Here is a 25,655-nt window from a genome sequence, read left to right on the forward strand (position 1 = left end):
TTTTCTACACTGGGAGAAGCCAGGAACAAGCAGCAAAGCCTTGCTGTCCATGCTCTTGTGGGGGAGACTAGTCGAGAGCAGAGCTGACGGGCTAGGGAGTTGCTGTTTTATTTCAAATCATTTTAAATGTGTGTGTGCGCATTTGTGTGTACATGCACACTCTATCGTGCGGATTTGGGGACCTAACTTAGGTTGTCAGGTCCAATGAGCCATCTTACTGTCCTGAGGTGGCTTTTATATGTTGCAGAAGGTCTAAGGGGACATCTGAATGCACACTTAAGCTAGAGAACAGATCTCACACAAGCATCAGCAGTAGTCCCATTTTAGGCTCTGAAGTAGGTTCACAGGTAGTGTGTTTCGAGGATAGAGGCTTGTGTAGCTGCAATGGTTCAGATGAAAAGGCTTTTTTATCTCTTTTTCCGTTTGGTTAAAAACGAGCAGACAACACCATTCAGAAATCAAAAAAGATGTATTAAAATATTCACAGACGTACAAATGAAAATATCAAAAAGTAACAATGAACGTGGTATCTCTCCAGCTGGATACATTTCTACAAGAAAATACAGGCAGGAATTCTAAAAGCCATCCCTTTTAGGTGTCTCTTCTCAATTCGAATGCATTCTTCTGCTCAGAAGACACAGGAAGCACAGGTCTGCCATCTGGACGTGACCTCACTGTTATCTGTAGCCAGGCCCAGAACGCAGAGTTGCAGGAGAGAGACCGAATACTCCAAAGGAGGTGGTGTGTGGAGTTAGGCCATGAGGCCTGCACACTGTCCTTCGAGCAGCTCGAACCAGGCTGCAGGCTCAGTCCAGAAAGGCCGGCCAGCAGCTAACGGTTTCTCCTAGGGAGGAAGGTTGGCTTGGCCAACAGAGGATTTGGTTCTGACTGGGCAGGGAGATCATGGAGCCAGATGTAGAAAGCCCTTAAGAAGGTGTCATTTGAACAAAGCCCACAGAGCACTAGCACCATATACACGGTCTCAGCACCACAGGAGATGGTAAAGAACCTGGTGTCAGGAGGTATCTAGAGTGTGCGGTTCATTGACAGCATCCCTAAGAGGAGGAGAAAGGAAGATGCTGCCTTCCACACGCTATTGTCATGCTGGGGCTCTGTAATCTGTACCCTTTTAACTACGACCACAGCCTCAGCCAGCTTCGCTGTCTGCACGCTGACAAGAACTCATTGTGAGATCGTAGCTAATAGCAGGATGGTGACAAGGACAATCTCAGCTCAGAATTCCCTCATATAAAGAAAAGCATCAACACTAACTTCTCAGACTGTCCTCGGGTGGTGTGGTTAACGGACGGTGTCTATCAGCTAGCACGGGCACAGAACAAATGGTCCTGATACTGTGAGAGACACACTTCCACTGAACATCTCACTAACTACAAGAAATGCTTAGACTGGTTGAGCCCTTAGATGAAAAAGGCCACGTCTGTCGGAAAGACTAACGGTTCTGCAGAGTCTTCAATAAGACAAACCGTCCACGCGTGGGACCACGGGAACCGTGGGACCACGGGAACCGTCCACGCGTGGGACCACAGGAACCGTCCACGCGTGGGAGCACGGGATGCTTCTGAAACTTTCCAGCTGGAAATGACTCTGAAGGAATATACAGAAACAGCAAGACAATTTACACATACGTAGACTCATACCATTTCACCATGCAACGTTGGCCTCTCACATCAGGAAGATTAAATAGAATATACATATCCTCTATACACATTTTCTGCTCTCTCCGAGTATACATGTGCTTGTCCTTGCCCGAGTTCCCAAGGCCACATGCGGTTATGGACATTTTCTGCACAAGCGTCCAGTTTGGAAATGTTTGGGGTGTCCTCTTAGTCTTTCCGGATGTCCGCATACACAACCGACTCTGACTTATTAATCTTGCCGCTGTGGTGTCCGCCAGAGTGGTCTAACTGTGCGTAAATGACTGGGCCCTGGAGAAGAGAAACCAATTAGAGGTTTGGAAGAACTGATGGTCCCTGAGCCACAGGAACAGAAGCAATCATTACAGACATACGTTGGGCCTCCAAAGCAAGGACTCGGCTCCCCTGAAGAGTTAAGATTCCATGTCATGTTGAGAATCGATCTTAAAATCAGAATGGGCACCCACTGAAGCCACCAAAGCTGATACATGAAAATTAGTTATGTTATTCCTTTTGGTTTTGTGTACACTTAGACATTTCCATAAAAAAATATATATACCATTCCTTTTTGGCAATGTTCCTTAATTTACTAGGCTGTCAAAGCCCTCATTAGCATCTGCAACTAGAACTGGGCGTAAGAACTAGGTTAGACCTTGCCCCACCCAAGGGCCACTTAGTATCAGAATCATCCCAACAGAACACAACATACAGACACTACCCATATGATTAATTTGTGCTGGTCAATTTATACAAATAGATCCTCAAACAGTTTAAATGTTCAATGTAAATACAACACAACCCGTTCAGTCTGACCCTATCATGATTGGTTCAACTTCTGAGGATTTGTGTTTCCTGCAACCTTCTCTGGTGTCAGGGACCAGACCGCTCCTCAGCTTCAGCCAGGCTAGGAATGCCCCATCACTGAGCTGCACTACCAGCCTGCTGGCGTTCCAGGATCAGGTAACTGTCCTTCTAAGCTTTTTCTTCTTCTTAAATAAATTCACAGTCTAAGAAAATGTAAAGAAAAACTCTAAATAGATTAAAGTAGAAGTTCTCCCCCTTCCACCTCAGCATCAAGGAAGCCAAGAAAGTCAAAGATGGGCATCAGAGTCCAATCCAGGAAAGCGAGAGAGAGGCTGGGCTGCAGGGTGCAGAGCAGACACCTGACTCTCAGGGACAAAGTCTGATGATGGTTCAACTGCCAGAAGGCACTTTACACTTATGACTTTCTCAGGTCCTTTCAATCTGTAAAACTGCACGTAAAAACAACAAAACAGCTCTAGTTTAAGAAAAAAAAATGTAGTGAGACCCTAAGTCAGGTCTTCTCCAAATCCAGGGGACTTTGAGAAGTCTAGAGGTGTCCTTTAGCTTCCTAATATAGTAAAACAGCAGGTTGTCAAAGCCCTAGGTAGCCAGAGGCCCAACCCACACCCTCCAGTGTGTAAGCTGAGATCCTTCCTGCAAAGTTCAGCATCCTGACTTCACAGGGAAGACAGGCCCAGGGTCAGGGCTGTGTGAGAGTAAATCATAGGTTGTAAAATCAGTCAGTCACTCGACCCATCTGGACTCAGGTAAAGTCGCGCAGAAGTCACGAGGCCCTCCCTGCAGTCTGGAAGATGACCATGTGATATTGGGCATACTCTAAATCTATTCTAACGACGAGACCTTTGGCCTTGTTATGAAACTGAAATGGTACCTGTGAATGACCTAGACAGTGCTGGACACTGTGCATGACAGATGCCATCTGTTACTGCCAATGTCATGTCACACAAACTTTCAAACACTCTGTGGTAACCGATCCTCTAAACCAAAACCAGAGCGTCTGCCTGACTGATGAGCAGAGTCGGCTGTTTTCAGCCTTTCGTTGTGGAGTGGTGGGGTTGCATGCACAGCAGCAGGTAGCTGACGCAGCAGGAGTAGGAAACAGAGAAGAAAAACATACAGAATCATCTCAGCAGTCACGTGACACAAGACTGCATTTTACGGGAAGGCGACCTGGAGAGATCATGAGACAGAAAGCCTTCCTAGGGCTGGACTGACTTTCTTCAGCTTCGTAATTACCAATGTCTGATCAGTTTGTTCTTTCTTCCCCTTAGAATACGACAGGTATAAAATCAGGATCTTCATTACTTAATCACCCAGAACTTTTGAGATTATGTAGGGGCCACACCCGATGAAGGGATGTATAAAATAATGCTGTGGGGGTGTGGTTGAGATCAGCGATTGGCATCACCTGGAACGGCTCTTGGAAGCCTGATTGTGAAGCTAGTTTGAAGGTGATGTACCCGGAGTCTCTGTGGATCATGCCTCAAGATGGAGCCCCGACGTCTAAGAAAGCCACGTGAGGGTAGAACGACAGAAAGAAGAGAGCGGCAACCAGACCCAGGGTAGCCTAGCTGCTTTACCAGATAGTTCAACATTCAACCACCAACATTTCTTCCCCAACAACTATGATAACAATGAAACGAAAGTTTTGTTTGTCTACCCCAACATTTTACTACAGAACAAGGCCTTAAACACTTTTCAGTAAGCTGAGTGTTGCAGTGCACACCTTAATCCCTTCTTCATTCCACCTTCAGCAGCATGTCCTAGTACGAGAGTAAACGATAGAGGGAGAATTCTGAGCTGACTGCATCGCCAGTGGAATGAATTCAATTAAAAGAAGAGACCACCTTGGGCATTGTGTTTCTTGAAAATTTCTGTTTTGTTGTTAAAACAGGATCTCTGTGTAGCTCAGGCTGGTCTTAAACTCGGAGACCCACCTACCTCTGCTTCCCAAGCTGAAAATACTCACTCCCGACCCTAGCACTCCCTGAGAGGGGACACCTGCCTTCGCCGGGTGCTTACAAACTATTGGCAAAACTCTATCTCCAGGATTTACTTCACTGGGTTTTCGAGGCCGAACATGAAAGTTAAACTATGTGTTATGAGGCTGAGACAACCAATTCAGATGATCAAGAGAGCTGAGAAGAGTTGGTCTAGCAGGGAAGAATTTCCAAGTGTCTTAGAACCACACAGATCTAGGACTGAAGACCACCCCTACCCAACCCGTCCCACCTCCTGCTGCTGGAGGGAACCTCTTGTGGTTCTGCTAGCCACCCTCAGTATTTGGTTTTGTTTGTTTGCTTGGTTTTGTTTTTCTTGAGGCAAAGGACTTCACTATTTGGGTCCTGGGACGAATCATGAAGTTATTTGTGCCGGTCACAATGACTGACCCTTGCAGGTGACCAAGAAGAGGTGTCCCACTCTTGGTCTTCAGGGACTGGGGACAAAAGAGTGTGTGGAGGTTTCTGGCACTGTCTCATTCATAACAGATACTGCATACCAGGAGACCTGGGGGTTCCTTCCTGTTAGCCATTTTTACACGATGCCTAAAACACAGCAGGGTGTGAAAAGGGCAAAAAAAAAAAAAAAGCAAGTTTGCGGCTGGCTAGTCAGAGTGACAGTGCCTGTGATCCTAGCACTTGGGAGGCTGAGACTTGAACTTGCACCTTCAGTGATAATGCCTCGGCCCTAATGAACACAAAGTGCCCTCAAGCACGCACAGAGGAACTCTTGGGACTCTGAGAAGTAGCTTACCTGAGAGGGAGGCACCATGACAGTATCAGAAGGTGGGCTGAGGTGAGCAAAAGCAGCCAGCAGGATTAATTACTTAGTAGTGGACTAAGGAGCTTGGGAATAGAGGACTCTTTGAAGCAAATTCTGAACCCTTATGGGAGCAGCCTCTATGCTAAGTTAACATGACCATGGAAACTATCATTAAAACAAAAAACAAAGCGGGGCATGCTGGCGCACGCCTTTAATCCCAGCACTCAGGAGGCAGAGGTAGGCAGATTTCTGAGTTCGAGGCCAGCCTGGTCTACAAAGTGAGTTCCAGGACAGCCAGGGCTATACAGAGAAACCCTGTCTCAAAATCCCCCCAAAACAAACAAACAAACAAACAAAACCAAAACCAAACAAAAGCCTATCCAGTAAATCTGAAAATCATGCCATTCACTTCATAGTACTGTGCCAATTGTCAACGGATTGATAAATTCCACTGACAGGCAAGGCAGAAACTTCATTAATTGTAACTTTTAAAAGGCACAGACTTAGAAAACAACCAAGTGCCTTCTAAGGATAAATGTGCTTCCTTTTGAGATCCAAGCTTGGAGTGGCCCAGATCGGCCTTGAGTTTTTAATCCTGACTCATCCTCTCAAATGCTAGGATTATAGGTGTGCCATAAACCAAGCCAAAGTATGCTTTATTCAATCTTACCATACGTACGTACGTATGTATGTATGTATGTATGACCTATCTACTTATCAATCACCTATCAACCTATCATCTGCCTGCCTACTTACCTCCCTACCTAAGTACTAAGTACCTGTATACCTTGAAAACTTAACCTAGGGTTTTGTCGAATGCTAAAAAGGATGATACTCTCTCCCACTGGGATCTCTAACCCTTCCTTTTTAACTGGAGTGTTCTGAACATCATCACTGTAAAGGACATGGCTGAGTTTACCATGGCCCCTTTGCATTCTCAGTTTTGTTTCCCATGGTTATAGTCACTAACAGTCAAAGGCAGCCCCCTCCCCCAATATTAAATGGAGAATTCTGGGGTTTTGTTGTTGTTTTGGGCATACCTCATTTTAGTCAGCATCTACTGCTGTCTTCAAGTTCACTGATGTTTTCTTCAGTAGTAGTTAATCTTTGTTGCAGCCACATTCCCCACCCCTTAATTTTATTCAGGCCCACTCTGTAGCTTAGGCTGGCCTTGAGCTTGCAGTCATTCTGTCTCTACAAGTGCTGGGCTTCCATCTGAGGCATCCAACGTCTTCCTTCCAGTCAGTTCTGCCTCACCTGTCTGATCTTTCTTCTGTCATTATGTACAAAGTTCTGTCTCCTTGTTTACCTGTAGGACTTAACATTTTTAAAGTCCTTGTTTCAGAATCCCATTATCTGTCGTTTCTGGGCTCGAATTTTAAAAGGTTTAATTTTTTTTTTTAATGCATGAACGTTTGCTTGCATGTATGTATGTGCACCGTGTGTGTGGCGCCTGGTGCCCAAGGAAGCCAAAAGGAGGTGTCATGTCAGGTCCCCTAGAACTGGAGTTATATACAATTGTGAGGCACTGTGTGGTTGCTGGGAACCAAACCAGGTCCTTTGCAGATACAGCAAAGGCTATAACTGCTGAGTCATCTTTCCAGCCCCAGTCTGGGTTGGTTTCTATCCATTGATTGCTGGCTTCTTGTTTCCCTTAGCCCTCCTTTGAAGCAGGGGCTCCATGTATTCTAGCTTGGTCTTTAGGCAATCCTCCTGTGTCAGCCCCCCAAGTACTGGTTATTACAAGTGTGTGTTACCATACCTGGCCATATGCCTAGTCATTTTTGACTGGTGCCAGACATTAAGAATTTGACATGACTGGGCACTGAGTTGCTGGCATCGCTGCGCTCCGTTGTGGCACACAGCTAAATTACTTGGGGGTTCGTTCAATTGTCTAGAGGCTTCTTTACATATTCTGAAACAGCGGGTGTAGAGCACCCTCTACTCAGGTCTCACACCTATAAAGGTGTGACTACTCCTCCCACCAGTGCCAACACAAAACTGTTCCCTGGTCTCAAACGTTTTCTATCATGTACACACAGAACTGTACTCAGCTCAGACTCTCAGAGATGCCACTCCAGGTCTCTCAAATGCTTCCAGACATATGGCCATGCACTCTTCTCCTACAGAACGTGGGTTTTTCTGGCCTAAACTCTGATCTCCACGTCCTATAGTTTCCCGTTTCCTTCCCTGCAATGCAGTCTGTGGCCCACCAGTGCAATCACAGGGCCTGCACTGTTTCTTCCCTTTGAGAGAGCAGAGTGTCATATGCCCTATTCTACAGCGTCTCAAAGCCACTGTCTCAGTGTTCCACGCTAGGAGATTGTTTTCAGCAGAACAATGCCCACCTCACTCCAAGGCAGAACAAAACTTCCCCAAGGCTTTGTTAGCCATTAACCCTATTTATAACTCTCCTGACGTCATACGACCCTATTCCTGGTCAGGGCCAAAGTCAGTAAACTGTGGACTGCTGCGGAAATGGAGGGAAGGAGTGGGAGGAAGGGTACAGGAAGGGGTTCTGAGCCTGCTGTTGTCTGTGAGTCTAGGTCTGAATCCAATCTGACCCTTCCTGGTGTGCTTTTACAAGTTCACAACAGGGCCCCAGTCTCCTTACTGACCCAGGTCTCCTCACATGTTAAGACCCAAGGACTAAGCCCCACTATGTTACTTAATATATTCTTTTTATTGTTTCTGAAAACCATCCAGTCCCTTTAGCTATCACCTCTTTAGGACAAAACAGAATTGGCCAAATTCCTTAGAATGATTTCTATTCCTTGCAGACCCCCACAGGCACTAAGTTATGAAGCTTTGAGGAAGCCACAGTTACTGTTCAAACAGCGCAGTAAAGGCACGATATGAACCAGGATGCTGCATCCTGTGCTAAATTCCCAATACTCTCAAGAGTTGCTACAATAAGTAGAACCCAAACACCCTTCCTTACTCATCTAGCCTATGAACTATTCAGACAAGTGTTTCCTCTCAAAAACGTCTTTTTTTAGATTATTATATTATTTTGTTTCTATATGTTTGAGTATTTTTCTGCACATATATATGTATATATATATATACATTCATCATGTTTGTGCCTGGAGCCTGTGTAGTCAGGAGAGGGTATTGGATTGCCTGAACTGTACAGATGATTGTGAGCCACCATATGGGTTCTGGGAATTGAACCAGGGTCCCCTGCAAGAGCAGTCAGTGCTTCCAATCCTGGACCATCTACCTCTCCAGCCCCCCTATTTTTTCTAAAGAAAATCAATTTTCTGTTTTATTATGAATACCACGAATATCAATTTTTCCCTGAAAATACATTTTCTGGTACTCTGCATCATAAATCTTGACCACTGTGTCTGGTTGTGAAGTAAATTGTTTTATTATTAATACTGAGAACATCAACGTTCTCTCCTAACTTCTGTGTGTGTGTGGGGGGGGCGGGGTAGCTGCCTGGTGAGCTTAAGGGGCACTGTTAGCTGTAAACTCAAGTCACCACACCCAGCCCTTTCTCCCTTTTATGTGGGTTCCGAGGACTGAACCCAGGTCCTCTTGCAAGAACTTTACCAAATGAACTAACTATTGCCCCAGCTCTTCCCTGATAAATTCTTACAGCGTTTCTTTTAGATTATAGTTTACTAAACTTTATTTCCTTGGGCCACTGAGGAATGCTTTATAGCTGACAAAGTTACTTGCTACTTGCACTTGGGTCAAAGGAGCCACGGTTTTTAGTAAATGTTAGTGGTGGTTTTGTGGAAAACTTGACTGAAATCCATCCGTTCTTTGTTACACACTTGGAGTCTTAGAGCGCCCTTTTAATTCCTCCATCTTCCTCCCTTTCTCTTATCTGATGGTTCTATCGTGGTGCAGGATTCGCCCTCATTCCCAAGATGTTATAGTGTACCAAACCTTAGGGCAGAGCGCCATCAGCTGTTACCTGGTGAGATCCGGCGGAAGGCGGACTCTTTACTAGACCCTCTGTGTCGGAAGGACACTTCCGTGGAGCCTGCTTAACTGGTGACAAACGCTCTGAGGTACTGCAGCTGATGAAGTGACGATTTGAAGAACAAATGTAAAAACAAAAAAATTACAATAAATGGAAACAAAAATATAACGATGCAAGTGACGGCAACAGATGCACAAAAGCAAAACGGCAGAAAACAGAACCATAGGTCTGCAGACAACCAACAGCTGACAATCTCCTCCCACTTTGGAAATCCCTGCATCCTTCTCAACCAATCAGCATGCAGCTGAGGGGAGGGACGACCCTGCGATTGTGTCTGTGTGGGGAGACATTATCTTTTCTCCGGCCATCCACCCTGCTTCTGGATAAATGAATAACCTCCACTGGCTTAATGGCCAAGACCTTTGGTCATCATCACAGGAAAGCATCTTCTAGATGAATTTCAAAATTACAGATCCACATCCAGGCCAGCAGCCCCCCTTGCTCCTTCTGTTCATTAGTTACCCTATCAACATCACAACCAAACAAAGCCAATAAACACAAAAACCTCAAAACTCAACGGCCAGGATGCCATGACCCACAAGAAACTCTGGCATGCAACATGTTACATGGACTGAACTCTGTGAGAGACAGGAGCGTCTAAACGAGTGCTACCTCAGGAATAAATCAGGAAAACTCAACCCCAGGAAGCAGGCCATTAGGGCTGTCATTAGTGCTGACACGCTATCTTATGAAGTCAGGAGTCTGGGGAGGATCACAGTCTGAGAGTCATGACTAAGACTACAGCATCCTGGCTGGGCATTTTGCAAACAGCCTTCTCTGGATGGGAGGCTATGCCCTAAGCCAAACTGTTTGATTGTTCTACAAAAAGAAGGTCTTAATCATTGACAATGAAATTCATGTATAAAAATCATACACATACACAGACACACCCCCACAACACACACAGACACAGACACAGACACACACACAGACACAGACACACATACACACACACACACACACACACACACACACACACGAACCTAACTTCACCTGGACGTTATGTTTTATGTTTTCAGTACAGTCAAAGGACATATTCCTGAACAAACCATAATAGCTATTGGGTTAGTACAGAGCTAGCTGGTTAGTATCAACAAGGGGAACATGTATACATAATATTAACGCGTAACAGGCAGTGTGATTGGTTACCATATATCTAGTGGGAGTAGAAGAGGAGACCCATCCCTGTTACAGTGCCTTCTGTATCTTCTAAGTGACAATGTATCTTCTATGTCATCTTAAGAAGGGAATCTAACCAGGCCTGGTCCCAGCATACCAAGAAAGAAAAGCAAGAAATGGTGGGGGTGGGGAAGAGGCAAGAACAGCAGCAACCATGGTGCCCAGCAGGCAGGACCCAAGGAATATCTTCCTGCCCACTTTAGTAACCGCAAGCGAGAACTACCGTCTGAAGCATTACTACTGGCCTAGCCTCATGCTGAGAACCGTCAATTCCGCTGTATTTCACCACAAACACTCATGCAAGGAGCAATACTCAGCAGAACAGAAGCATTCCAAGCAAGCAGCACCCGAATCAGAGCACGAAAGCTTGTTTAAACACAGCACTGCTAACAAGTCTAGGTCAGCAAAGCTCACAGAGAGGGGCCCCCGTCATCCGGGCATGTGGTCCCCTCTAACCACAGTCCCTCTAGGATGACTCAAGTTAGCTAGTGCGTGTGTGACGCTGCGCATGCTATACCAACTTGAAACCAGCCTCCACCCCCAGTCTTACCGCATGGGTGCTATAGCTTATATTGCGTTAGCTTTCCAGCTGGAGTGGGGAAAGAGAAGGTCTTGCAGTTAGACACAACCCTATACTCAGGTGTCCCTGGTGAGACACCATAGCAAAGCTATGTCTTCTTTCTTCCTCTTGTGTTCTGACGTTAACTCTTATTCTCTCAGTGCATGCAACCAGCAAACAGCGAAGTGATGGAGCTGCTCCTGTTGTAGTGGGGGTGGGAACTACAGCGGAGAGAAGCCACGCATGGCACATGGTGCATGGCGCATCGCACAGGGCTAGGAGGGCCATTCACTAGCAGAGCATCTCCAGTGGTGTTTTATATAGCCAAGCAAAAGGAAGGCCCTTAGGACAGTAATAGCAACACACTGCAATTAAACTATTTTTAACCTCTTCTCATTTTAATTTGTTTATGGGGGTGATGTAGAGGAGATAAACACACCTGGACCATGGCGTGCAAATAGGGGTCAAAGGAGACCGTGTCAGGGGTTAGTTCCTTCCTACCATATGGGCTTCAGGATTAAACTCCAGTCATTGGGGGCAACCATCTTTATCTGCTCAACTATCATGCCAGACCCTGTTGTTATTTTGAGACAAGGATGTAGCTCAGGGCGGCCTCAAGCCTACTATGAAACCAAGTATGATCTTGAATGATTTCCCAAGTACTGGAATTACAGGCATGTGACACCATGCCTGGCAAAATCAAACCCTTAAACCGTCTAAAGCATTACTTAAACTGAGTATGTGATGTCTGGCTTAAGAACTCTAACTGATGAGAGGACGGCCTGGAAACTCAGCACCTGACTGCTGAGCCAATCACTTCCTTAAACCTCAGGAGGAGACTACAGAACGGAGACTGGCATCCTATGTTAACTAACAGCGAGCCACTGACGTCTGCTTCCTCATACATAACACAGCGCCTAGGACTGTTTGAGCCTGACAGAAAAGCAAACAGGAGATTAATTCTGCCCAGTGCTTTCCCCATAAAGAGTAAGTTTTTATAGAGCCCGATTTCTTCTTCCCAACCCTTTCCTTACAAGGCAGCAGTTCTTACCCGGTATAATCCCTCTTCGAATGTTTTCTTCTGTAGAGAACGACCAGGACCAAGCTGATGAGCAGAGTGAGGCCAAGGACCACAGCAGTGACAGTGCCCACCACCACCCAAACCAGGAACACCAACAGGTTGTCTAGAGGAGAGAACAGGGTGGGACCACAGAGAGAAGAAACGGGATTTCAGTAGTTTAATGAGCAAGAGCCTCCCTGAGGCAAGTTATTTTATTTATCCTCTCTTATTAGCCAAATTCCACAGAGCAGCATCTAATGATGACCCACAGCTGGCATTCTCATGGCACATCAACTGAAAATGACCTAGAGAGCCAGGCACTTCTATACCCACAACCCCACTCCAAATTCCGTAGTCAAAGAAGAGACGAAAACTCTGCATTTCTATGGAAGACACTGACTATCACCTCAGACAGTATCAAAATAACCCAATCTCCTCCCCACAGCCCACCTCATCTAGCCTGAGCAAATCAGGTCTTTCTTGGTCTTAACACTGAACACTAATATGTCTGAAGTCAGTCACAGGCTCCAGATAGAGGCGTGTGGGAAAGGAAGCCACCTGCTGTGTACTGACTGAGCAGTTCCCAAGCAGCAGCTCCGCCAGGCTGAGCCCCGAGTGTCCAGAGATGGGAGGCATAGCTGGAAGGGCAAAACCTTCCCTGCAGGACTTGCGGATGTGGCTAGCATTTGTAAGGCTGGGGTTTGATATCCAACATCCATGAAAATTAAAAAAAAAAAAAAACTTCCTTCCAAATGTACCCTGAAACACAAATTTTATTCTCCAGCTAACCAAACAAAGCAGACCATCCATCCATCTATCCATCCATCCATCACATCAGCCACTGTCCATCCATCCATCCGTCCACCCATCAGCCACTGTGGGAAGTTACCTATTTCCACCACGTGGAGCCTAATGTGTCCTGGCCGCACAACAATGTCAGGAGGATTTTTGACATCGCAGATATAGGTGCCATTGTGAACAGCCTGAATGTTTTCTATATTGATTGATGCATCTTTCTTGTCAAGGTCCCCAGCCCAGGTGACTCGGTTTTTAAATGGTGGATAATCCCCAATGTACACCTGTCCTTGTGAGTAGTGGAAAAACTGCAAAGAGAAAAGAAGAACTGGTGAGCTACCCTCAGAGGCACACATTCTAGTCGTCTGGTAACAGCCACTCTGTGCTGTCAACTTCTTTCTAAAAAGATTCCCACAGAAAGACATGCAAATCACACAAGGGTTTGGCAAAGAGCCTTTTCCTCTCTAGTCTTTCTGGCTTCCACTATGGGATGACACAACAAGAAAGTCCTTGCCAAATGCTGGGTCTGTTGGGCTTCAGCTTTCCAGACTCCGGATCTGTAAAAAATAAATCTATGTTCCTTATAAATTACCCAGTCCTTGCCATTTTATTACAGCACAAAAATGGGCTTAGAAACCTCTTGTTCACCATAAGCCTTGTACCAATCCGTCCTTCTGCTCTCGCCATTCCCATGCAATGCACATCCCAACAGTCAACTATTTCACACACAACCCAAGTTCTCTGTTTTCTCTTCAATTCCTATCTGATTTCATAAAGCTTGATCTACCCGTGCCTGCCTTGAATTTCATAAATGAGGAACCAGAAGCTCAGAAAACCTTAGTGACCTGCCCAAGGTCACAAGACTCCAAGATAGAATTTAAACCCAGCTTTGATCCAAAGTTCATGTGACTACTGTTATTTAACATAGATTTGTCTTGCTTTCTCCCTTCCTCCCCCATCTCCAGCAAGGAAATAAACAATAAATTGTCAACCCAGTAAACAAGTTTGGTTCTTTTAAATAATCTAGTTTTCCGTTCTGTTATCATCTCCAAATAGTCCCTAGCTTGTACTCTGCACCAGCAACGATGACCCACACATATCACACCATAGAAGGAACAGGCACTGTGTGCCAGTCCAGGGACCAGAGGAGGAGAGGCAGCAAAGGTTCTTAAGATAAAACAAGGAAAGTGGGACTGGCTGAAGGAGGCAGAACCATCATGACCAAATCGCACACAGCCACTTCAAAGAACACAACTGCCCTCAAAGAACAGAGACGGGAAAAGAGAAGAGAAGAAAACTCAGTTTTGTGTTGTCCAGTGTGGAACCCATCTTCATGCAGCAGGAAAGCCAGTGTCAGCACTGAGGAGTATTTTGCTGCATCAGAACATGGCAGAGAGTATCCTATGGGAAAATGGAACATATGTTCTAGGGCAAGTGCCTCTGCTTCTAGAGTCACTAATGCATCCTGGGAACCTACTTTCACCACTTCACCTAATCTCACCCTAAGGACTCCAAACAGCCTCGGGGGACAGCACAAACATTTGGAGAACACATTCAAATCACACACTCATCCACCAAAGAAAGTCACCATTCTGTTTTTTTGGGGGAGCCCTGGCCATTCTGGAACCCACTTTGTAGACCAGGCTGGCCTCAAACTCAGAAATCTCCCTGCTTTTGCCTCCCAAGTTCTGGGATTAAAGGTGTGAACCACCATGCCTGACCCAAGAGTTAGACACTCTTACTTAATAATGCATGGCATTCTTTCCCTATCTAGTGCTGACAACCTAAAATGTACAACACTGATAAAGCAGGTGCCACTATCCAAAGGACACAATGGACCAACAGGAAAACAGTGACCTGAATTCTCTGCATTAGACACCATGCTAAGAACTTTCCTTTTCTCAGCACCCCTCTGTGGGAGGTTTTATGAGCTCCATTTTATAGAATGAATGGCAACAGTTGGTCCATGTCTAACAAGAACCCACAACATAACTAGCTTCTAGCTGGTCACTGATTTTCTGTGATGATTAATCTCAATTATTCATGAAATCCAGAAAGGCCTGGAAGATGGGTTTCTGAGCATGCGTATGGGAGATTATCATGTTGACTTAGTTAACTGATATGGGGAGGCTTGCCCACTGTGGTTGGTAGCATCCCCTAGGCTGGCACTGACAGTGTACAGAGGAGAAAGGGAGCTGAGTATGCATTTGTTGTCCTCTGCTTCCTTCCTGCCACTGTGATGTGAGCAGCTACTTCTAGCTCTGCAGTCATGACATCTTCCCTCCATAACGGATTGTGCTATTGAATTACAAGCCAAAACAAAACCCTTTCTTCTTCAAGTTGCCGTGGTCGGTATTTTATCACAGCAACAAGGAGAAAAGAAAACCAACATAACACATGTTCTGTCCAAACTTTTTGCATTTCCCTTCTGCTAGATCCCTGTCTGTCAGCATCCTGGAAATACAGGCCAGGTGGACTCTCATTATACCCAGGGCAGAGCAAAGACAGACAGATAGAGATATCTTAAAATAAATAGAAATTAAAAATGGGGCAAACGTAAGCTGAAAAGGCATGGGATGAAACACGGTCCAGCAGAGAGTATTCTGTGGAAGTGAACGATTCCAAATGGGACCTGATGGACAGAAGTGGGACACATGAACAACAATGACCACATGGAAAGGGAGAGAGTTAAGAAGACAAGGAAATAAGCTGCATTAAGAGATGCTGAGCCACTCTGAATTTTGGAACATTCTGAAGCAAGAGAAGAAAGAGCCTTGAAGTATCTCATTTCAGAAATGGATGCTCCGAGTAGATCACTGCTCCCAGGAGGGCAAGGGCAGTCTATGAGAAACAATGAACACAGGAAGAAGAGGAGGGATGGGGCAGAATGGGTGAGGGATGTGGTCCTTACCGACACGGCGCTGTCGGTGCCGTCTGGCTGGAAGCTCCAGGAGACCGTGGTCAACCATCCAGTTGTATTAGGAGAATCGAATGTGCAAGTCAGCTTCCCTTGTGTCCCATTCACCACAAAGATTTCTTTAGGAGTATGGACCTCCAAGGCTGATATTCTAGCTGTCACTAAGAGAAAAACAAAAACAAAAACAAAAAACAAAGTTCAAGAGCAAGATTTGGCAAAAAGATCACCGTAAATATTTACCAAAGAAAGAGACCTCACTGGGTTTCTTCAGAGTAATTGGCACTGTCTAGGCTCCTGTTTGTTTGTTTGTTTGTTTGTTGACTGTTTGGGAGATTTTTTTTTTAAAGATTTATTTATTTATTTATTTTATGTATAGGCGTACACTGTAGCTGTATTCAGACACACCAGAAGAGGGCATTGGATCCCATTACAGATGGTTGTGAGCCACCATGTGGTTGCTGGGAATTGAACTCAGGACCTCTGGAAGAGCAGTCAGTGCTCTTAACCACTGAGCCATCTCTCCAGCCCCGGGAGATGTTTATTTGGAGAAAAAGTCTCAATACATAGCCCAAGGTGGCCCTGAACTTGGAATCCTCCTTCTCTGGATTACAGGCATGGATTTGATTTAGTCTGAGTTATTATTAATTAAAAATTTTCACCAATTTGGCTATAGTAAAAAAAAAAGTTTTTAAATTAACAGATGAACCAGGTGTGGTAGCAAATGCCTTTAATCCTAGCACTCCAGGGGCAGAGGCAGGCGGGTCTTTGTGAGTCGTTTACACAGTAAATTCCAGGTTAGCCAGAGAGACCGAGAAATAACCTATCTGGGGGTAAAAGTCCTTTTGGGGGCTGGAAAGATGGCTCAGCAGTTTAGAGGATTTGGTGCTGTTGTAGAGGACCTGGGCCCAATTCTCATACATATAAAACAAAATAAATAAATCTTAACAATAATTAACAGGCAAGAACAAACAGTAAACACAGTTTCATATTTACAGAAGCCTGCAGGCAAAGTGCAGACCTGCCACAAACTCCATCCCTTCCTCCAGTCTCCTCTGTTACTAACATCTGGCATCAGTGTGGTACATTTGTCTCAATTATAAACACACTGCTACATTACTGTTAACTAAGGTCCCTAGTTTACATTAGGGTTCATTCTTGTAAAGACTTTAAGTCCTACAGATTTAAACAATGAGTGTAACAACGTATAACCCTCATAAGGAGTCATATAATACTCCCCTCTCCTAAGCATCTCTGAGTGCCTCTGGCTAAGCAATGGCCTCATGCTCCTGGAACACTGGCTTTTTATTGTCTTTAGATTTTTGTCTCCGTCGTCACAACACTGTATAGCTGACGTCACACTGTAGACAACCTTTCAGAGGAACTCTCACTCAGCAACACTGTCTCAGGCTTCCTGATGTCTTTTAACAGCAGCAGGAAAGTAACCAATGCAATGAGAAACACTCCCACTGTCCCCAGATTAGCATTCAACCACTTGCCTTCTTGGGTAGCTGGGCGTGGTGGTGCAGACCCTTAATCCCAGCACTCAGGAGGCAGAGGCAGGCAGATCTCTAAATTTGAGGTCAGCCTGATCTACAAAGTGAGTTCCAGAACAGAAAACAAGGGAGGGGGAATTTCCTGGGATTCCCCTGGTGGACTGTTCTTATAACATGAATGTCTTACTTCTTTAAACAGTTTTTTACACTCATCTGACATACTGCAATTGCTGTCTCAAGCTTGACTCACATTTATATTTAAAGCAATATTTAAATTTAAACTAATCTCAGACATACTCATTACTACTTAACTGACACTCTTCCTATAAAGGACTCAAGGCAGGAAAATGTATAATATATTTAGTTTTTGAGTGGAAATCTCACCTCCCTTAAGATTTCCAGGGCTAGGAATATGGTAATCTAGACAAACCTACTGATCACACTGGGTTAGCTTTGCATTTGACCCTCCATGGCTGTTCAGTTAGTTTAAGCCCAGGAAATGCTAATTAAAATGTATCTACCATTTTGAGATTTTAAAATGGCTTTTCCCCCTCAAGATCTGTAATCAGAGGCTAGAGTGCAGGGTGATTAGAGGAGGCAGCCTCAGTAAGACGGTCTGCATTCAGAACAGAGGCACATTCACAGGCTAAATGTATTTGTCCTGAAACTATTAGCTTAAAGACACCCATCTGCAAAATAAGGTATTCTTATAAGAAACAGTTTGGAATAAATACCTGCTGTGTTCAAATACCCTCAGAATGAACAGGCCAGCACTGTCACGGGGACAACGGCCATTTTCTCCTCGAGGGTTTAACTGTGACTCCAGCCAAGGAGAATAAGGGCACCCCCTCATTCCTCCCAACCAGCTTGCAAATGTTTATTCTCAGAATATAATGGGCACTTTGGCTATTCTTTTAAATAAACTGATAGCCACACTGCATCAGGGAAATTTTTTTCTACTCAATGAGGGTGGATTATTATTATAGGGAACAATGGATTATTATTTGTGGTCCAGACCTCAAAATAAGCCTTTCTTTGAGACCAGAAGCAAACAAAAGGCGTTCCTTGCAGTCGTAGGCAGGCAGGAAAGCAGCCCTGGGGATGTGGGTTTCAGAACCCGTGACAAAGCACAAGACAAACCAGTTAACCAGCTCACTGCAGGAACGCTAGCTTGCTGCACTGGCTTATTCCATGAGGTCTTGACACATTTTTTTCTCCGATGGTGAGAACTCCAAGTCCCACTCTCTAAAGTTTCTCCAGGATTTTTGTTAAGGTGGAGCTTGCCTCTGGGCTCTTTCCTTGAACTGTTGCGTATGGAACCGGGGAACTAGGTAGGGCCACAGGCCTGAGATCCCAACACTGAGAGCCTGAAGCAGGGCGAGGAGAAGTCGAGGCCAGCCTGGCTTACACAGTCAGAGCCAGGGGGCAGAGTTTAAAGTCAAGAGTTCTGAGAAAAAGCCTAGTCAGATACATAAATAGGTTCTCAGCAGTACATAAGACGGGCCTGATTTAATGAATTTAAGCTGGTAATGTGAGTAAAGTCATTCTGAAACATCACTGGTTATTTTGAACACACAACCCTTAGAACCTATGAATTCTAAGCCCCGACACACCCAGTGTCCAGGGTCCATGCCTTTTTCTCAGGAGGAAGCCCAATTCAGATTCATATCCCCACTCCTCCAACCAAAACATTCTGGCTAAGGAATGAAATGACCTTCACATGGCTTAATCAACGGCTAAGTTCTGACTCCAATCAGACAGAGTTCATCCTCCCTCCTGGACGTCTTATGGTCTGGCTCTGGATTCTCTTATCTCACTGCCAGCTCCTTCCCCGCTCTCCTTGTCTCTAAATTAAAAGCTCCAGGACACTCTGACACTTAGCGGTTCTCTCTCTCTCTCTCTTAAAGATTTATTTATTATATGTAAGTACACTGTAGCTGTCTTTAGCTACAGTGGGTGTCAGATCTCATTACAGATGGTTGTGAGCCACCATGTGGCTTCTGGGATTTGAACTCAGGACCTTCAGAAGAGCAGTCAGTGCTCTTAACCACTGAGCCATCTCTCCAGCCCTTAGCGTTCCTCTTTGTGACCACTCAGAACCTCTAACTCTTGTACAGTAGGCTGGCTTTCCATTAACCTCTCTCACAGTCAGTGGGAGGCCAGATCCAGAGCTGCCCTGACTCCTTTTCCTTACACATCCCAAAGCTGTCTAAAAACCACCCTCTCCATACTTTAACATAGTTTAAATCTCGCTGGGATGCAGTGCTAGTCTTGGTCCACGCCAGCCCGTTCACACAAAGGACTTCAATAGCCTCCGAATTGGTATCTTTACTTCCATCCCTACCTACTCAACTGCAAGTGTTCCACAGAGAGGTCAGGAAGGTTCTATTTCAAAACATAAGTAAGATCTTATCACTCCTCTGCCTAAGCCTACGGGGGCTCCCTCCACGACCCAGAACCAGGCCACTGCACGTCACCTGAGGCCTTAACCCCCACCCCTCCAACCTCATCGAGCTGTGCAGCAGCGTCCACTCCTCTGAGGCTAGGGATGTATCTAAGTATGGAGGGCACCTCGAAGGACAAGCCCGGGAGTATCTCAGGAAGCCGGGATGCAGAGAGATAAGGGGAAGCATTGTGTCGGATGCTCTGCCTAGCTATCTCAGGAGAGAGCCTGGGGAAGAAATCCTTGCTTCAGCCGGGAGTCCATCCCGCTCTTACCAGCCACACTGCAACAGTTCCTCTTGCTTAAACTTGCATGTGTTTTCTTTCTTTTCTTCTTTTTTTTAAGCTAAAAATTCCTTTTTTTTTTAATTTTTAAAATTAAAAAAAATTTTTTACTCCTGGTACCACTATTACAATTTACAGGGCAATATACCTGAAGTAATGAAAAGAAAAGCTACAACAGGTATAAAAGACCTCAGCATGTACATCTAACTGACACTGCACTGCACTGATGAACGGCAGCACACTGCACACCATGCTGGGGCAGCCGGAACAAGAAGGGCTTCCTGTCTAAGCTGCAGCGACGTTTCTGGCTATGCACCAGTGTTCCTTCTGAGGCAGATTTTCACATTTCCTCTCAAGCACTGAGGATGAGATGACTGTCTCTGAGTAACCGAGAGCTTTCCTGACAACCCCTCCCTCTCTTCTGTAGCCATTTTCTGCTGTTAAACCTTCCTCTTCCATATCTACCACTTCTACCACAGATCAAAAGCTACCACCATGCAGACTATCTGAAGCATCCTCTAACATTGCCCTCATTCATGGATCCATATTTGATGCTGTTATCCACTCTAATTTCCAAAGTCACCACCACCATGGTTACCTCCACTGAAGTTTCCTCCTTCACCACCACATCCACCACCTCGGTCTCCATATCCTGGTCCACCACCACAGCCTCCTCTACTATTGTAACCATGACCACCACCACAGTTACCACCATCACCTTCAAATCCTTTATATCCACCACCACCACTTCTGTAACTACCTCTTTGGCCACCATCTCTGCCACCAAATCCTCCTCTTCCACCAAAGTTTCCACCAAGACCAAAATTGCCTCCAAGAGCCATAAGTTGCCATATCCTCTTCCCACTCTCTATGATCCAGCAGGCTGCATCTCTTCTTCACAGTTAGGCTCACTGGCAGACTCTCTGTGGTCAGCAGATGCACCTCTTGTTTAGAAATTGCCCTTTTCACATCACAGTTATGCTTATTGACAACAATTTATGGACTCTCTAGAAACTGCTCCTTGGTTCTACCACAACCATCAAGTTTTCATGGCCGGGCACACATTCCTACATCCACCTCTTCAACACAGGAGCAAGTCACAAAACCAAAGTTCCTGGAATGTTTTGTTGAAAGTCTCTCAGCTCCACACAACCTGTAACATTCCTCGTTCTCAGAATATTCTCTTAAACTATCATCTGTGGTTTCAGAGCTTAGGACACCAATAAACAGCTTCCTCAACTGCTCCCGCTCCTCTGGATCATGACTCCATTTTGAGACCTGACTCACCTCTTCCAACTTGAGTTCAATCTGCAAGTGGTTTCTATGCAACAGCAGCAACCAGCTTTTACCAAGCATACTGCAAGCATTAGTTTCTCTTGCTTAAACCTGCACATGGTTTCGATGCAATGGCAGAGTCTAGAATCCAATGTGCTTTTACACAAGCACACTGCAATTGTTGTTGCTGACCTTCCACACTGAGCGGGAATGGCGCCTTTGTTAAGAATGTTCTCCTGTGTGAACAAAGAGACGCTAGAAAGCAGGTGTCCCTCTAAGGTTACATTCCATGCAGCCCAAGCAAGGGGTGGGTTCCTTGGTTTCTTAAACAATTAGGAATGGCTTCCTTTGTCCTGCCTGGCCCCCCCACCCCCACCCTTTTAATTATTATAGTGGAAGTTCACAGTTAAATGATTGTGGATCCAGACAGCTCGTCTTCAGAGTCATAAAAGGGAGTTCTCAGGGTCTAATTACAATGTCTACACATGCAAACGTGAAGAGCACCAAGACATAGCAAGAACTGTGCTAAGCTACATTCCAAATCACGAAAGGCTGAGATCCCAATGTGAAAAAAATAACAAATAGATCTTTTCAGACCTAGAATTTATAATTATGGGATCATGGCAAAAAAAGTGGCTATTATCTTAGATGTCCACCAACTGATGAATGGGTAATGAAGTGAAACTATACACAATGGACTTTATTCCACTATAAAGAACCTGAAATTATGATGTGTAAGAAATGGGTAGAACTGGGAAACACATGAAATGAGGTAACCCAAGCTCAGAAAGTCAAACCACAGATTGTTTCTTATATGCAGATCCTCCTATCTTTTGATATGTTTTTTAAAGTTCATTTAAGTGTATACAGAACCATGGAGACTTAAAAGGGCTTGTGAGGGGGAAAAAGAGATTCTTTAATTTGGGAGGGGAAGGAGAGTCAGACAGATATGCTATAAAAACAGAAGGAGAAGGAGAGGAGGAGAGAGATGGGAGAGGAGAGGATGGTGGGGAAGGTCAACCAAAAATAATGATGTATTTAAAAAATGTGGAAATCTGATACTTCTCAAGAAAATGAGGAAATAAAAGTTGAAGCTAGATAACTCAGAGTCAAAGTGCTTGTTGCACAAGCCTGATAACTTAGTTCCATACCCAGAGTACCAAGTTGGCTTGGCCAATATGGTTCCTGCCCCTGGAAGAGAGCCAGCAGTGTGTGGGCCTCCATGAGTGTCAGTGGTGGCTGTGGGTACATGGCTTGTTTGTATAATGGTGTACATATTTTCACGTTCCTCCTTCAAGGAATTCCTCTCTGCCAAGCTTAATGACTCCATGATAATCAGAGACAGCATGAGTCCAGGAGGTGAGGGTGTTCTATGTCTCAGCTAAATGGTAGAACACTATGACCTTCAGGATAGCCCTCAAGGCTGTGGGAAAGAATGATGAAACCATGAGTTCAAAAATATATAATTTCTCAACTATGCAACATATAAGGATGCAATACAAATTATATGATGAGCTTCACAGACCTAAAGGCAGCTGAACTATGAGCTAGCTTGTCAGAAAGATACTAAGGAAGGAAATAAAGAGATTTAGGGAGTGGTGATCACACGGCAAGGTCCCATCCAGCAAAGTTTTTTTGTTTATACTTACAAAGGCAGGTAGATTCCTGAGACCAAGATTAGCCTGGGACAGAGGGAATTTAGGTCCAGGCCCAGGCATGGTAGGAATGATAATTTCAGAGTTGGGTCTCACCCAGCTATCTTATGGTCTGTGCTTGTGCTTGCTGACTCTGTCTAAGAGTCAAAGGGCTGGAGTTACAGGATGCTGATTCATCGGAACCTGGGGAATAACTGAATTGATACATAAATTAAAAATTGGGCTTTTGATCTGCAAGAGATGAGCTATCCTAAGAGTTTTTAGAATAGCAAGAGAAAGCTGTCTCGAGCAGAGTAGAACACAGCGAGCAATCTGGAAAGCTGTCGCTAGCAGAACACAGGTCGTCAGCTTAGAATTGTTTCGCCGCTCCCAGACACCCTTTCTCTTAGGAACCCCAAGCCAAGCTGAGGCTGGTCCTTGGCACAAAGCCCATAACAGACAGAGAGGACAGGTCCCTGACAGTTGTCCTCTGACCTGCACATGCAGGCCACAGCACGCACATACACATAAATGAAATGAACGTTAACAACATAAGAGTAAAAACAAAGTTGAGGGAAGCTGCAATGTGTGTTGGTTAGTTCACTGTGAACTCGGCACATATTACAGTCATCTAAGAAGAAGGAACCTCACGTGAGGCTAGGCCTTCCTCAAATTGGCCTATAGGCAAGCCTGTGGGGCATTTTATTGATTAATGATCAATGTGGGAGGGACCAACGCACTGTAGGCAGATGGTCCTAGAAGGCAAAAGAGAGGTAGCCGAATGGGAGCCTGGAGAGCAAGGCAGTGATCAGACTTCCTCTACGGCTTCTGTGTCTGTTCTTGCTGTGAGCCCCTAATCAGGCTTCCCTTCATGGTGGACTGTTTTGGTCATAGTATTTATTATAGCAAAAGGAAAAAAGATGGAGGAGGAGGAGGAAGAGAAGGAAGAGGCGGAAGAAGAGGAAGAGGAGGAGGAGGAGGAAGAGGAAAGACGGAAAGAAAGAAAACTAGGCCACAATGTATTAACTCTGAGCCTTAAAACACTTTAAAATGACTTTTCCTGGACCCTGATATAGCTGTCTCTTGTGAAACTTGGCCGGGGCCTAGCAAACACATAAGTGGATGCTCACAGTCAGCTATTGGATGGATCACAGGGCCCCCAATGGAGGAGTTAGAGAAAGTACCCAAGGAGCTAAAGGGGTTTGCAACCCTGTAGGTACAACAACATTATGAACTAACCAGTACCCCGGAGCTCTTGACTCTAGCTGCATATGTATCAAAAGATAGCCTAGTAGGCCATCACTGGAAAGAGAGGCCCATTGGACACGCAAACTTTATATGCCCCAGTACAGGGGAACGCCAGGGCCAAAAAGTGGGAATGGGTGGATAGGGGAGTGGGGGGGAGGGTATGGGGGACTTTTGGGATAGCATTGGAAATGTAATTGAGGAAAATACGTAATAAAAAAAATTTTTTTAAAATGACTTTTCCTGTTGACATCAGGGGAAAGATTATGGCCTACATATAAAACAAAAATTTAATGAATAAAAAAGAAACGCTTATCAAGTGTTTCCAACCATGAACTTACGTCCAAGGCTCACGTAAACAAACATCTGTGTAAACCCAGACACAGTAACAGCATCGGCACATTTTCCCCTTTGTTTAACAAGCAGCAGAAAACTTTGCTGAGTTATGCTGGGGCTCAAAGGTCAAGAAAACAAATAAACAACCCGGAAAGAACTCTTCAGTTACTGAGCCCTAGAGACTAGGGCTTCTAAAACGCACTGCCTTGCCAATTTATCTTTGAGCAGTGACTTTGCCGGTTATAAAGAGCATGGAGACTGCCTCAGACGGAAAGACACCTAGAGAATCCCTGACAGGCAAACACAGCACAGCAAGGTCCTTTCTACAAGAAGCAAACAATACCCACACTTGATGTGCTGATGGTTTAGATGGAAAGCCAGGACATTTTAGTAAAGATCAAAAGGAAAATACAAAGTATGAAAACAACAAAGAAACGAAGCTTTGTTTCTTGGGTCTGGCAGCTGCTCAGGCTGACTCTGACCCGGTCATCTATCTAGCCGAGTCTCCAGCACGAGTGCCACACCACCCAGCCTGAAGAAAGCAAATTGAGACCCGGTTAGACAAACACAGCTCGTCCAGGAGGTCATTTCCTGACATGGCCTGTTCCAATACTCTGAATTACGAACGTAACAGGAAGTGAGTGAGGCGGCCCAATGACCTTATTACTCCAAATAAACTCAAACTTGTAAAACCACTGGAAATATACTGGATAGCATAGTTGTGAGTAAACAAAACACCCCCACAGCCCAGGCAGACAACGATCCTGAAACAGCTTTTGGTTCTGTTACTGTTACAAAGGATCCTGTTAAGGTTTTCCTTGTCATTGAAAGAAGGCGGTTGCTTTAATCCACAGCCCCCAATCCCCACCCCCACCCCGCCACCCCCGGCAAGCACTTTGAAGTTGCCAGTATGGCTTCTCATGAAAGCGTATAAATCCATCTATTTAGGAACTGCTCTCTGGCCTATGCTTCATTGATTTTGTTGGAACATGGTGATGGGCTAATACAATTCTGTTAAGACAAGCCCTCATGTGACCTTTTAAAAGAAAAAAACAAAACACTAAACACAAGGTCATTCAGGATGAGGTTTCCGCTGGGCCAGGGACAGGTGCCTGGGCCCTTACTCTCTATTTACCCCATGAGCTGTGTTCTCTCTCTATCTCCACACCCCCCCCCCCCAACATTTTATGTTTCA

The 25,655-nt window shown here is 45.1% G+C and overlaps 1 protein-coding gene across 2 annotated transcripts in view; it reads right to left on the reverse strand.

Moving 5' to 3' along the window:
- Positions 1–450: 450 nt before the first annotated feature.
- Positions 451–25,655, reverse strand: part of Mpzl1 (myelin protein zero like 1) — a 41,510-nt gene continuing 16,305 nt past the window's right edge. Inside the window, exons 2-6 of one of the 2 annotated variants that reach the window (XM_021160641.2) lie at positions 15,745–15,911; positions 12,928–13,141; positions 12,030–12,162; positions 9,172–9,277; positions 451–1,946 (exon numbers count right to left, since the gene is read on the reverse strand). In XM_021160641.2, coding sequence (XP_021016300.1) covers positions 1,845–1,946; positions 9,172–9,277; positions 12,030–12,162; positions 12,928–13,141; positions 15,745–15,911 — 722 coding nt within the window. In that variant the 3' untranslated portion in view covers positions 451–1,844. The remainder of the gene's footprint in view (positions 1,947–9,171; positions 9,278–12,029; positions 12,163–12,927; positions 13,142–15,744; positions 15,912–25,655) is intronic. The other variant, XM_029481215.1, reaches the window with a different exon arrangement.

The sequence above is a fragment of the Mus caroli genome, chromosome 1, assembly GCF_900094665.2.
Source record: "Mus caroli chromosome 1, CAROLI_EIJ_v1.1, whole genome shotgun sequence".
Taxonomy (NCBI): domain Eukaryota; kingdom Metazoa; phylum Chordata; class Mammalia; order Rodentia; family Muridae; genus Mus; species Mus caroli.